At 41.1% G+C, this 15,719-nt stretch overlaps 1 protein-coding gene across 1 annotated transcript; it reads right to left on the bottom strand.

Annotated features, from left to right (window-relative positions):
- Positions 1–11,259: 11,259 nt before the first annotated feature.
- On the bottom strand, positions 11,260–11,688 carry LOC110933538 (lysine-rich arabinogalactan protein 19-like). Its single transcript, XM_022176757.1, has one exon. The coding sequence runs from the start codon at positions 11,686–11,688 to the stop codon at positions 11,260–11,262; it is 429 nt and encodes a 142-aa protein (XP_022032449.1).
- Between the last annotated feature and the right edge of the window lie 4,031 nt (positions 11,689–15,719).

The following is a 15,719-nucleotide window of genomic DNA, read 5'->3' as shown; positions in this document are numbered from 1 at the left end:
AAAACCCTAAGATAGCAATGTGAGTAATCTCCTTTTTGTTAACAGTTTTTACAAAACCTTAACCTTTTTACAATGCAATTTAGCAGTGATTGAGTCTTTGTAATTCTACAATTACTGCCGGTATGTTGGGGTTTTGTATACAAAATGTGAGTAATGTTACCATTGGACGAAGAGTTAGCCAATGTGTAATATGACCCACAAGTCAGGATTGACAGTACTGAATGAGTAATTGGGTAGATATAAACATTGTAATCGCCCTCAATACTGTTTAAATTAAATTAACATTTCTTGATTAAACTGAGGTTCACTCACCAGTATTTTCCACTGACAAAACTTTTTAAAAAACGCGTTTTAGGTAACACAATGTGAAAGCCAATTAGAAGCCAGCTGGACAGCACTGAAGGCTTGGAAAAGTGGCTATAAAAGTTACCTAAATAAAAGAAAGCGTTTATTTCAATAAAGTGGGATTTATCCCTGTAAATCAGTAGTAATAAAAACTTGGGTTTTACCCATGTATTTAATATTATAAAATATGATGGTTTACTCTGATTTATTATTTCTTAACTACGGTCCTGATGAAAATTTCCGCTGCTAAATAAGTAAATAACGTGATACCACCGAACTGGTTCGCGGCCGCCCGTTCCCGGGAACTAGGGATCGGGGGTTGTGACACAAGAGGCTGAGCTGGCCTAGCTTTGGGCTCCGCTTGGGCCATGTGTCGATGTACAATTGATATGGGTTTGGGCTGCGAACAAGTTAACAAGGTGATTTGAGTGTGCGGCCCGATTCGATTTGCGCGACCAAATCTATAAACAATAACATATTAACATTTAACAGATCACACCATCACTTAAAACATTTAAGTACATTCAAGCAAGTTCAATCATTCCAGTTACGTATATGTAATCACAACGTACAACAAAGCATGGAAAGATCAGCACAGAAAGAAAAAGGGTTTGAAAATTACGAGTTGTCACAGATAAAATTAGTCTAATATCAGCCATATTTGGGGGCAATTGTTAGGGGTTAATTTTTAATACTATGGATCACATATACTTAGATTTGTCCTGGATCACTGATTCTTAACAGATGGTGCAGGAAGTCTGAGGATTAAGGATTATTATTATTATTATTATTATTATTATTATTATTATTATTATTATTATCTATATTTACTAACAATTATATCCTTTGTTTAAACTTGTATTCACCGGAGTTTAACGAATTGGACTTTGTCTATGCTGGAATATCGCAAAATATGCTCTCAATTAGCACGTGCTTGGACGAGTGTAGCCGTTATGGAGAGCATGGAGATACCTGCACATATTTTGGATTGTTTATTAACTTGTTATTTCTATCTTTAAAGGGGATAATGAGGCTCATTAGGCACATAACATTCACGTACACAATATAGCAAGCTTTCATACGAAAACACAACACTCACATACTCACTCGCAAACTGCAAACATTAGTTATCATCGTATTAAGCTCATTATCTTCCAAATTTGTACTTGGATCACTATTTATTTTTCTATACATTTGGTGATCGGTAGTTTCCATCACCCGAGGTTTTTTGTGTCGGAGATCTATCAAGGATCAAGGGCTTCTTCCTCGTACAAATATTGGTGTTCATTGTCATTTTACTTTATACTTTGATCACACTATTGTTCATAAACATTAGCACTCTACCTCACAATCAAAATTTGGTTACATTATCCCTAAACTGATTTTTGACCAAAACAGTATGGTTGCCAACATTTAGATTGTTTGTTCTTTCATTATAATTTTCAACCAACTAGTACCCAAGCATTGTGGGTATTCTGTCTATTTTCATCTTGAGGGCAACACAAACCCCATGTCGTGTATCGCCTGTCTTTGATTTTGATTCAGATTTATAAACCAAGCAGTCAAGTTTGTAGGTTTTACTCTTGACAAAACTCTAGCCCCACTTAACTGAAAAAATGGTTCTTCCTCAATCTCAACATCCTGACTTAAGGCGTTCCTCTTATTAGCGTTTTAGGCCTTGTCGGTGTGGACATTTATTGTTACTCTCAACCCCTCTTCGCCTATAAAACATGATTAATTTCCATTGTGTTTTAGTTTTTCATGGCGTTTAATAACACAAATGATACATGTCATTTAATAACACACACAAATGATATATTGTCACACCCTGGCTTTGCGGAAGCGTGGTTAATTTTGGTGTGACTTCTTAATACCATAGCTTAACCATAACAAGCTATATGAAATAAAAACCATGCAAGATCATCCATTAAGTTTTAAAAGCCAAATGTAACAACATTGTCTTAGGACGTTGACTTAAGCAACTACAACCTGATAACATAAATATTGTTCAGAAAATACAAACATCAACATGACATAAACACAGTTTAAGGACTTTGACTCGTCCAGGAAAAAGTCACATCCCCTAAACCCGGATGACCTCGTAACACCTTGCAGCGGGAAAACATAACATACCGCGCCAGATCTTTTAATTCCCTGAAATACATGTAAGTTGAAAAATCAACAATAATGATGAGCGAGTTCATGTGTAAGTGAGTAAATAAACCTTTGTAAGTATGTAAAATCCTGGTATGTAGCAAATAAGGAAAAAGAGATCACCAATGGTTTGCAAGGCCATTGATATGTGTGAAGTGCAAGTAGGAAGACTCAAACCTAGCGGATTTATGCGTTGGGCACAAAGTCACCCCGAGGTCCGTTATGCTGGGCCTGGGGCTGGGCTCGCTACACCCAGATAGATCTACCGCTCCTGTCCCTCGGTCCTACCCTGAGGATTAATGGCCTCAAGTTTCCGCCTACCCACTCACATGATCTAAGTAGTAAACCTCCTTACGCTAACCATACCATGTATAAAGTACTCATAAATATAGTAACATGTATTTCACCCCCGTAGTTTAGAAAACTGAAAACAGTTAAGAGAAAAGGGGGACATGAACTCACAGTGGTGCGTCTCTACCAAGTATATCTCCTGATCAAGCAGCTGTGCGACGACCTACACGTACTAACTCTATTAGACGGACGGTCGTGCCTTAGCTTTATGGTTTAAGTTTTTGGGGAATAGTTAGACAACTATTTCGTGTTTACATTCTGTATATACTTGGTAATTATTTTCCTTCCCAAGGATGAGGGATTTAATACATGTGCGTTCGTATAGCTTCGGAATATATTATTAAGTCTCACTTAATATATATTTTACTTCTTACTCCAAAATATAAATATTCTTCCCAAAAATATTATATTTTAATACATATGATTTTCCCAAAATAATACCTTGACAAAAATACGCGTTCATAAATATTTCCTTAAATGCGTAAGTTACGTTTTAAAGATCGAGTGGTAATAATAATTACCGGTGTAACTTAAATAATTATTGCAAAGGCGTTCGTATTATTTTGGAGTCGTTAACACGGTAATATTATTTTTACCCTAAAAATAATATTTGTATATTTCACAAAATAATCATAAACACATAACAAGTGACGTTATGAAAAATATATACTAAATATATATTTACCAAGTTTTATTTTGTAAAATCCCACCTCCGATATTTTGTAAATAAAGTCGTGGCGAAATCTATAATTTGAAAACAAGTCAAAATGTATTTCTAACACTTATAGTGGAAATATTTCTAAGTGTTAGGTTTTTGGAAAAATTTCGCCAGAGTCTCCCTTGTAACTGGAGGTGGCCACGCTTTCAAGCGTATCATTTTCTTTTATAAATCAAACCAACAATTCTCTCATTCAATCAAAACAATGTTCAAAGCAACAAACTAGTCAATAAATATGTAAATCGCAAAAATCACATGAACTTGTAGTTTATCCAAAAATATGAAGTAAATCCCATTCCTTTTAGTGGATCTTTATATAAATCATTCCGGTTTCGTAAAAGCCTCGCTTTTAAAGAAATTCCGTCTTTACAACTTCTTGTAAAATTTGTCAAAACTAGTTCTTTGTTGAAACTTAGTGTTACACAAGTGTTTGCACACTTGTGTGTTTACAAAAACCATCCTCGTTCATGAAAGATCCGGTTTTAGAAAATATGATTTCTTTGACACTTGGTTCTTTGTAAATACCACCTGTAGATCCGTAGATCTACTAATTTTAAACACTATTTCATAAGAAAAAGCGATTTTTCCCAAGTTCATGTTTAGTGTGTGGTAGAGTTTCATCACCTAACCCTTTTTACATTTAAACAAACTCTATGTCATGATCCATGATCATGACCAATCCGGGTTAGACGATGATCCGAGCTACCACAACATAGATCGGCACTAACTAGTTACACAAAACAAATCTTACAAGATTTACACAACAACTTAGCTTTTAACCATCATATTCATCATTTTAGTAGACTTTTAACACTTCATCTTGTATGTTTATGAGTTTTAACCGTCATTTATCATTTTAACCACTTTGAAATAGAATGAGAGGGTGTTTTAAGCAACTTACTACTAGCTCGAGGCTAGGGAAGATTCTAGTCGAAGAATGAGTGGATAAAAGAAATGAGATGAGGTCCTTCGAGTTCCGAATGCACCAAGCCTCCTCGTATGTGATCCTAAGCACTTGTATGCTCTTGGAATTGGATGATCAAGATCGAAAGATGGATGGATGTTATGTGGGTGTTCGGCCGAGAGCTATTAGAGAGGGAGTGTGTGTGTTGGTGAATTGTGTGAAATGAATGTTAAGTGTGTTAAGGTAGTAACTTATAGGCAATTTACAAGTTCATTAACCATTGGTTTCTATGTATCCTAGATATGGGACATTAGTGATTAAAATAATCATGCATGGTACAAGGGGGTGGTCACAATGTGACCGATTCGGTTGGGGGGGGGGGTAACCTAGTTAGATTTCAACTAAACATTAAGTATTAGTTAGTTAAGTGTGGAGGTTAACCCGGTTACTAATGTGTTATGCGTTATAGCGGGTGTTAGGGTATTCGGGGACCCTAACTGGCTCAGAAAAAGGTAAACAATGTAGATGGCAATATTTTCATGTTCCGGGTAAAGTCCGGTTGTTCGGTTGGATAGTAATCCGTTAAAGCGCTTAACAAAGATTTAAAGTGTCGTTTATATTAATTTTAGTGACACAACTAATTCCCGACACTTTGGAAAGTGTCTAGTAATATTTTTCTCATGTTTTGGCACTTTATTAGTTAACCAAATGCTGAATTTTTAGTTAAAGTGCTGAATTTTGTGCTTAGAGTACGTTTTAGGCACATCCTGTCACTGTAACTTATTCCTAGAGACGTAGTTCTACAACCCTTATATCTCTACACTCACTATTAGTGTAGTAAACTATCTCGGGCTCATACAGGCCTTAGAGGCAGTGTCTGCCTGATGCTGGCTTTATCAGCATGTTTTGACAGGTTATCCGTTCATAGTGCTACTGTGCTTTTGTGCATCATGTTTTTCACCAAGGTTCAGCATGTAAATAATGTAGTGACAGTAAATAAAGTATGATGCAGGTATGTGCATGTATCAGTAATCAAGTAGCAGTTTATCCACAATTTCAGGTAGGCACAGTAATTAAGCAGTAATTAATTGTTAATTAAGTCGTACGGATACCTGGTTTAGTGAGGGTTGTCACATTCTCCCCCTGTTAGAAAAATTTCGTCCCGAAATTTTAAGTTCTGCTTCTAGAAGCAGGGTTCTTGGGAAATAAGTGGGGGTACTTCTCTTTCATCCGGTCCTCACGCTCCCAGGTGTATTCAGGACCATGTCTGGCATTCCAACGAACTTTGATGAGCTTGACACTGCTCCGGCGGGTCTTGTTCACTTTCCAATCCGTAACCTCAACAGGTTCTTCAACGAAGTGGAGCGTGTCGTCAACATGAATTTCGTCGGTGGGAATGACAACGGTATCTTGAGGTGGACTTTTCTTCAGATTTGATACATGAAATGTATCGTGAACGCCATTTAGTTCAGCAGGTAAATCCAACTTGTACGCTACTAACCCGATTCTTTCCAAGATTCTGAACGGACCAATATACCGCGGATTCAACTTTCCACGCTTCCCGAAGCGTGCCACACCCTTCCAGGGTGATACCTTCAATAATACCATATCACCTACCTCAAACTCTAGAGGTTTTCTTCTTCTATCCGCATAACACTTTTGACGATCACGAGCCGCCTTGATGCGATCTCGGATCTGTGCGATCTTATCTGTGGTTTCCTGGACCATATCAGGACCAACCAATTGTCTATCACCTGAGTCAGACCAACAAAGCGGTGATCTGCACTTGCGGCCATAAAGAGCTTCAAATGGCGCGGCACCAATACTGGTGTGGTAGCTGTTGTTGTATGAAAATTCGACCAATGGCAAATGCTTATCCCAGCTACCTCCCAAATCCATTACACATGCTCTCAGCATATCTTCCAACGTCTGAATAGTTCGCTCGCTTTGACCGTCGGTCTGTGGGTGAAATGCAGTGCTCAGATTCAATTGTGAGCCAAAAGCTTCTTGGAAGGATTGCCATATCCTTGATACGAACCTTCCGTCTCTATCAGAGATGATTGAGAGAGGTACTCCATGGCGCGTAACAATTTCTCTCATGTAAATTTCAGCCAACTTGCTCGTATTATCCTTCTCCCTGATAGGTAAGAAGTGCGCAGATTTCGTTAATCGGTCCACTATTACCCAAATAGTGTCGTGACCTCTTGGCGTTCTTGGCAACTTTGTAATAAAATCCATGGAGATTTGTTCCCATTTCCACTTGGGAATTTCAGGTTGTTGCAGAAGTCCAGAAGGCTTCTGGTATTCGGCTTTAACCTTAGCGCACGTTAAACATTTGCTCACATAAACAGCAACATCGCCTTTCATCTTAGGCCACCAATAGTAATCCTTAAGATCTTGGTACATCTTATCCGCTCCTGGATGGATCGAGTACCGCGACTTGTGAGCTTCATCGAAAATAACCTTCCTTAAGCCACCAAACAGAGGAACCCAAATCCTTTTCTCAAAGCATAACGTTCCTTCCTCGTTTGGCACCAATTGCTTCTCCATCCCACGGAGATATTCTTCTTCAAGGTTTCTTTCCTTAAGAGCTTCCTTTTGCACGGCACGAATGCGCAAGGAAAGATCGGTTTGGATAATCATCTCCAAAGCCCTAACCCTTATGGGCTTGATCCTCTCTTTTCGACTTAGGGCATCGGCGACCACATTCGCCTTCCCTGGATGATACTTTATCTCACAGTCGTAATCATTCAACAACTCAACCCATCGTCTCTGTCTCATATTCAACTCCTTCTGGTTGAATATATGCTGTAGGCTCTTGTGATCTGTGAAGATTGTACACTTCGTACCATATAGGTAGTGTCTCCAGATCTTTAATGCAAATATCACTGCGCCTAGTTCCAAGTCGTGCGTGGTATAGTTCTTTTCATGCACTTTCAGTTGACGCGATGCGTAAGCAATAACCTTTTGGTGTTGCATCAACACGCAACCCAATCCTTGACGCGAGGCGTCGAAGTATACCACAAAATCATCTGTACCTTCCGGTAGTGCTAAGATTGGCGCATTGCAGAGCTTATCCTTCAATATCTGGAACGCTTCTTCCTGTTTGATTCCCCAATCAAACTTCTTATCTTTCTGCGTGAGGAGCGTCAATGGTTGAGCGATCTTCGAAAAATCCTCAATGAACCTTCGACAATAACCAGCTAAACCCAAGAATTGTCGAATCTAGGTTGGCGTCTTTGGCGTTTCCCAATTCTTAATCGCTTCGATCTTGGTTGGATCCACGTGGATTCCATCTCCATTCACCACGTGTCCGAGAAATTGGACTTCACGTAGCCAAAACTCGCACTTAGAGAATTTGGCATACAGCTGTTCCTTCTTCAGCAGCTCCAGAATAGCTCTTAAATGTTGTTCGTGCTCAGCCTTTGTTTTTGAATAAATCAAAATTTCGTCGATAAACACAATCACGAACTTATCCAAGTACGGCTTACAAACTTGATTCATCAAATCCATGAACACTGCAGGTGCGTTTGTCAACCCAAACGGCATAACTAGGAACTCGTAGTGTCCATAACGAGTTCTGAAGGCTGTCTTCGGGATACTCTCCTCTTGTATCCTTAACTGATGGTATCCAGATCGAAGATCGATCTTAGAGTAAAAGCTTGAACTTGCAGTTGGTCGAATAGATCATCGATCCTTGGCAGAGGGTATCTATTCTTGATCGTCAGCTTGTTCAACTCCCGGTAGTCAATACACATTCGAAAACTACCGTCCTTCTTTTTGACAAACAAAACTGGAGCTTCCCAAGGCGAGAAGCTTGGTCGGATAAATCCCTTGTCTAACAACTCTTGAAATTGTGTCGACAGTTCTTGCATCTCAGACGGGGCAAGTCTAGAAGGTGCCTTAGCCACAGGCGCGGCGCCTGGAACTAAATCGATGTGAAACTCCACTTGCCTCTGAGGTGATAGTCCAGGCAAGTCCTCTGGGAAGACTTCTGGATATTCCCTCACGACAGGGATGTCTTCGATCTTTGGTTCTGCAGCTTTCTTGTCTACAATGTGTGCCAGAAAGGCAGCACATCATTTCTGCAAACACTTTCGCGCTTTCAGACAGCTGATAATGCTTAACGGCGTATCACGCTTCTCTCCATGAACCACAATTGTTTCACCATCTTTGGTTGGGATACGAACAACCTTTTCGTGACAAACTATCTCAGCCTTGTTGCCTGATAACCAATCCATTCCTACTACCACATTGAAGCTTCCCAACTTGACTGGTAGTAGATCCAGAGCAAACTCACGTTCTCCCAATTCGATCACACAACCTCTGACAACTTCATTGGCTTCTACTAACTTTCCATTAGCCAATTCAATTGAGTAGGGAATATCTAACTTACTAGCGGCTAAACCAATCATATTCTTAAACTCTAATGATACGAAACTATAATCGACACCAGTATCAAATAGAACGAATGCAAAGCGTTGGTTTATAGTGAACGTACCAGTAACAACATTGGGCTCCTGGCGCGCTTCCCCCGCTTCGATATTGAAAACTCTTCCACGGGCTTGGTTTAACTCTGGGCAGTTCCTCTTGTAGTGCCCAACATCACCACAGTTAAAGCATCCAGGTCTTTGCCCGTTTCCACCACCATTCCCAGCTTGATTATTCCTTTGATTACGATTCACAGCGCCCGCTTGATTCACATTGTTGCCTCAATTTCCATTCGCTCCATTGTTTCCTTGTGGGCGATTTCCATTCCCACCCCGGTTATTGTTTCTGTTTCCAAATCCTCCCTGGCCTCCCTGGCCAACAGTGGCCCAACAAGAATCCTTCAAGTGGCCAGGTTTCCCACACGCTTCACATACTTTCAAACCACACCAGCCAGAATGGTGACGCTGGCAGGTGTTGCACTTGGGTTGGGTGCCCATATATCCTTTTCCTTTCTTTCCACTACCAGCTGTAACCTGAGCTGGCGCGCTTGACTCTCCTTTCTTAACAACCCCACTAGTGCCTTTCTTGAAGTTCGAGAACTTCCGCTAGTTACCTCCGGATGACTCGACGTGAGTCTCTTTCTTCCTTGGCTCAGTGTCAGAAAACTTGTCTAGGCGGATAGCCTCCTCAGTGAGAGCCACGCTCAGATCAATTGCCTTAGTAATTGTCGCAGGCATGGATGAGGTCACCATGCTTATGATTTGAGGAGCTAATCCCCAAATGAAGCGCTCAATTCGCTTGAACTCTGGAGTGACCATATAAGGTACCACATGCGATAAGTCATGAAACCTCTGAACATATCCCGCGATCTTCGGACCTTCCATTTTCAAATGCCAGAACTCAGTTTCCAATCTTTGGATTTCCGCTCGAGAGCAGTACTTTTTGCGCATAAGTTCCTTCACTTCGGTCCAGGTTAGTGCGTAGGCAGCAGCTTCTCCAAGAGTCTGCACTTGCAAATTCCACCAAGATAGGGCTCCATCCAAGAGTAGCCCAGAAATGTAGGTGACTTGCTGGTCTGGTGCACATTTGCTCATGCGAAGAACAGATTCAGTTTTCTCAGCCCAACGAACAAAGGCGACAGCACCTCCAGTGCCATCAAAGCTGACAGGCTTGCAGTCTAGAAACTGCTTGTAGGTGCACCCTGCACATACGTTACAACATATGAATGGCATTAGCATCTTTGCTAGAGATATCCAATTAGATCATGGTATGTCTTAATGACTTAGTATTACCATGAGGTGGATTGTTGTTGCCAGTATTGCCAGAATTACTTCCACTAGTCCCTCCTTGAGAGGCGGCGTATTGCGCGATGGCAGCAGCGATGACTTGTTGGAGTTCTGCCTCGTTGATAGGCATCGGCGTTTGACGTCTCGGCATCTTCTAAAAGATGTGTTCACGTTGGTCAGGCCATAATAAAGCGTACGTATATAATGATAGTAATAGTACATAACATCTCATGTTATAAATAGACTAATCACATAATATCCCATGTTACAATCATATCAATCACTCAACATCCCATGTCATAAAAATATAAATAACCAATCAAACATCAAATATGATGAGAATACTGCGATTGCCATATATCGAGACCACATAGTAAGTGTACAAGTACATCACAGTGTCATACAACATCAATGACTAAGGGCGACATCACCCTAGTCCAAAACTATATCGAATCAGTGTCAATACATCCCATATACATGATCAACAAAAGTCAGAATCAGAATGTAGTCTCCAAAAATGCTGTGAAGTCAAAGCAATCGCCGTCTTCTCACCAACGTCTACCCATACGGTACTGATGAGCTCTACACTGATGGCGGCGGAGGAGGGGGAAATGGGTGTAGAACAAACAACGCAAATGGAGCCAGTCCTCCTCCATGGCTCTCTGGGTACGCAACCAAGAAGCAACCTGCTTCTCAAGTGCCGAAAGACGGGCAACATAGTCCGGTGGTAAAGGTCGAGGGTGCTGCGAAGAAGCAGGGTGGGTCTGACCCTGACACTGGCACGACGGTGGCTGAGCTCTCTCAAGCTCCTGAATGCGCCATGTGTGTGCCTCGTGCTGGACAACAAATGACATTAAAACGTCCTGAATAGAGTATCCCATGTGGAAAGGATGGTAGGGGTCGGTCGGTGGCATAACAGGTGGTGACGACCAAAGGAATGGCTCATTGGCTGGATCAAAAGGTGGCACAGAGAATGGTGGAACAGGGGGTATAGCAGGTGAAAACTATGGTATCACTGGGATAGGTACCAGTACGTGTCCAAAAGGATGAGACGAAGAACCCTCTCCAGGTCAAGCTGGAGGTGTAAACTGAGGGAACGAAAAAGAGGTATCAATGTGACGTACATCGGTGGTATGAGGGGGAACAGGTGGGAGCTCATCATCAGCGTCAATCCACCCATTCTGGGTGTGCGCATACCTGGGATCAATGTGGGTCGCGAATAGTGTATGCTCGGGCTCCAGGGGAACAGGATCAGGTAGGGGAGCAACAACAGGGTCAACGGGTGCATCAGCGACGAAAGGGGCATCAACAGGGTCAGCAGCAACAACAGGGTCACCCTCCAATAGTGGAGTATCAACAGGGTGATCATCAATGGGTGGGTCAGCAATCACAGGATCAATAATGGGTGCGCCTGCATGAACAGGGTCATGCCCAAACGCTGGGTCAGGAGCAGCTACCGGCTCGAGGGCCATGGCAGGCTCGGGGTCAACGAACTCCATATCAAAATCTGCATCGTCAGCGAATGCAGGGTCAACTGGGTCTACTGGGTCAACCAGGGGCTAATCCAAGTGGATGAACTCTATCTCCTGGTCTGGGTCGAATCCTGGGGGAAAGACAGGATCGGAATCCTCCTCAACATCGTGGTCGAAAGCAAAGCTCGGAGCAGGGGCAACAGAGGATGCCCTGTCAGGGTCTGAACCGTGAGAGAAGTGCTGCGCACTCTGAGTGTGTGACGGTGCGGAGGCCACAGACTCGAAGGAGTCTGGGACCGGTGAGTGAGCAGGTGACTCCTCAGCGGGAGCATCTACGATCAACAAAAGATCTCCAGCAGCTAGAAGGGCCTCGCCCTGAACATCATCCTCTAGGGGCTCGTCATCAAATAGATCGACGTCACCATCAGCGTCAGCGTCGAGAAGCATATCGTAAGCAGGATATGAAGCAAGTGGGATGGGAGCAGGGATCTCTACAAGCGGTAGGTCCCCGGCCAAAGGGCCATCAGCGAGCTCAACAGCCTCGTCAGGTAGCGCAAAGGGCTGAAAGTCGTCCTCGTCTGTGCTGGTAACGTCTGACGTGTGGACCTCGTGCTCTGAAGACTCTAAGTCGTCTGATACAATGGGCCTAGGGCCCGTGGTGTCTGAATCACCAGTGCCTGACGTGTCCATGGTGTCTGTAACACAAACACAAACATGCACAAATAATCAATCATACAATCAAGTAAACACATTAGTCACCAATTAAGCAATCAAATAATTCTCCTAGTCCCACTAGCTTCCCAGCCTCCCAGACTGTCCTTCCTAGTCCCACTAGCCTCTCAGCCTCTCAGACTGCCTTTCCTAGTCCCACTAGCCAAATTCTCCCAGCTCCCTTGTCCCACTAGACAACTACCTCGGTCTCTTAGACCGAGCCTCGGCCTCTCAGACCGAGCCTCAGCCTCCCAGACTGAGCCTATAAATAATAAAGAAAATGTGCTCAACATTTGTTTGTAAAAATGTTTTGGATCTGGACTTAAGTGGTATAAGTGTAAAAATGTTTTCATGAGAGCCCTAGTGATCATAGTCTAGACTCGAGAAGGAATCCTAGTTCGCTATGATCAGAGCTCTGATACCAAGCTGTCACACCCTGGCTTTGCGGAAGCGTGGTTAATTTTGGTGTGACTTCTTAATACCATAGCTTAACCATAACAAGCTATATGAAATAAAAACCATGCAAGATCATCCATTAAGTTTTAAAAGCCAAATGTAACAACATTGTCTTAGGACGTTGACTTAAGCAACTACAACCTGATAACATAAACATTGTTCAGAAAATACAAACATCAACATGACATAAACACAGTTTAAGGACTGTGACTCGTCCAGGAAAAAGTCACATCCCCTAAACCCGGATGACCTCGTAACACCTTGCAGCGGGAAAACATAACATACCGCGCCAGATCTTTTAATTCCCTGAAATACATGTAAGTTGAAAAATCAACAATAATGTTGAGCGAGTTCATGTGTAAGTGAGTAAATAAACCTTTGTAAGTATGTAAAATCCTGGTATGTAGCAAATAAGGAAAAAGAGATCACCAATGGTTTGCAAGGCCATTGATATGTGTGAAGTGCAAGTAGGAAGACTCAAACCTAGCGGATTTATGCGTTGGGCACAAAGTCACCCCGAGGTCCGTTATGCTGGGCCTGGGGCTGGGCTCGCTACACCCAGATAGATCTACCGCTCCTGTCCCTCGGTCCTACCCTGAGGATTAATGGCCTCAAGTTTCCGCCTACCCACTCACATGATCTAAGTAGTAAACCTCCTTACGCTAACCATACCATGTATAAAGTACTCATAAATATAGTAACATGTATTTCACCCCGGGAGTTTAGAAAACTGAAAACAGTTAAGAGAAAAGGGGGACATGAACTCACAGTGGTGCGTCTCTACCAAGTATATCTCCTGATCAAGCAGCTGTGTGACGACCTACACGTACTAACTCTATTAGACGGACGGCCGTGCCTTAGCTTTATGGTTTAAGTTTTTGGGGAATAGTTAGACAACTATTTCGTGTTTACATTCTGTATATACTTGGTAATTATTTTCCTTCCCAAGGATGGGGGATTTAATACATGTGCGTTCGTATAGCTTCGGAATATATTATTAAGTCTCACTTAATATATATTTTACTTCTTACTCCAAAATATAAATATTCTTCCCAAAAATATTATATTTTAATACATATGATTTTCCCAAAATAATACCTTGACAAAAATACGCGTTCATAAATATTTCCTTAAATGCGTAAGTTACGTTTTAAAGATCTAGTGGTAATAATAATTACCGGTGTAACTTAAATAATTATTGCGAAGGCGTTCGTATTATTTTGGAGTCGTTAACACGGTAATATTATTTTTACCCTAAAAATAATATTTGTATATTTCACAAAATAATCATAAACACATAACAAGTGACGTTATGAAAAATATATTCTAAATATATATTTACCAAGTTTTATTTTGTGAAATCCCACCTCCGATATTTTGTAAATAAAGTCGTGGCGAAATCTATAATTTGAAAACAAGTCAAAATGTATTTCTTACACTTATAGTGGAAATATTTCTAAGTGTTAGGTTTTTGGAAAAAAATTCGCCAGAGTCTCCCCTGTAACTGGAGGTGGCCACGCTTTCAAGCGTATCATTTTCTTTTATAAATCAAACCAACAATTCTCTCATTCAATCAAAACAATGTTCAAAGCAACAAACTAGTCAATAAATATGTAAATCGCAAAAATCACATGAACTTGTAGTTTATCCAAAAATATGAAGTAAATCCCATTACTTTTAGTGGATCTTTATATAAATCATTCCGGTTTCGTAAAAGCCTCGCTTTTAAAGAGATTCTGTCTTTACAACTTCTTGTAAAATTTGTCAAAACTAGTTCTTTGTTGAAACTTAGTGTTACACAAGTGTTCGCACACTTGTGTGTTTACAAAAATCATCCTCGTTCATGAAAGATCCGGTTTTAGAAAAATATGATTTCTTTGACACTTGGTTCTTTGTAAATACCACTTGTAGATCCGTAGAACTACTAATTTTAAACACTATTTCATAAGAAAAAGCGATTTTTCCCAAGTTCATGTTTAGTGTGTGGTAGAGTTTCATCACCTAACCCTTTTTACATTTAAACAAACTCTATGTCATGATCCATGATCATGACCAATCCGGGTTAGACGATGATCCGAGCTACCACAACATAGATCGGCACTAACTAGTTACACAAAACAAATCTTACAAGATTTACACAACAACTTAGCTTTTAACCATCATATTCATCATTTTATTAGAATTTTAACACTTCATCTTGTATGTTTACGAGTTTTAACCGTCATTTATCATTTTAACCACTTTGAAATAGATCGAGAGGGTGTTTCAAGCAACTTACTACTAGCTCGAGGCTAGGGAAGATTCTAGTCGAAGAATGAGTGGATAAAAGAAATGAGATGAGGTCCTTCGAGTTCCGAATGCACCAAGCCTCCTCGTATGTGATCCTTAGCACTTGTATGCTCTTGGAATTGGATGATCAAGATCGAAAGATGGATGGATGGTTATGTGGGTGTTCGGCCGGGAGCTATTAGAGAGGGAGTGTGTGTGTTGGTGAATTGTGTGAAATGAATGTTAAGTGTGTTAAGGTAGTAACTTATAGGCAATTTACAAGTTCATTAACCATTGGTTTCTATATATCCTAGATATGGGACATTAGTGATTAAAATAATCATGCATGGTACAAGGGGGTGGGCACAATGTGACCGATTCGGTTGGGGGGGGGGGTAACCTAGTTAGATTTCAACTAAACATTAAGTATTAGTTAGTTAAGTGTGGAGGTTAACCCGATTACTAATGTGTTATGCGTTATAGCGGGTGTTAGGGTATTCGGGGACCCTAACTGGCTCAGAAAAAGGTAAACAATGTAGATGGCAATATTTTCATGTTCCGGGTAAAGTCCGGTTGTTCGGTTGGATAGTAATCCGTTAAAGCGCTTAACAAAGATTTAAAGT

This window comes from Helianthus annuus, chromosome 4 (genome assembly GCF_002127325.2).
Source record: "Helianthus annuus cultivar XRQ/B chromosome 4, HanXRQr2.0-SUNRISE, whole genome shotgun sequence".
Lineage (NCBI taxonomy): Eukaryota > Viridiplantae > Streptophyta > Magnoliopsida > Asterales > Asteraceae > Helianthus > Helianthus annuus.
This window is presented reverse-complemented; position numbering and strand designations above follow the sequence as displayed.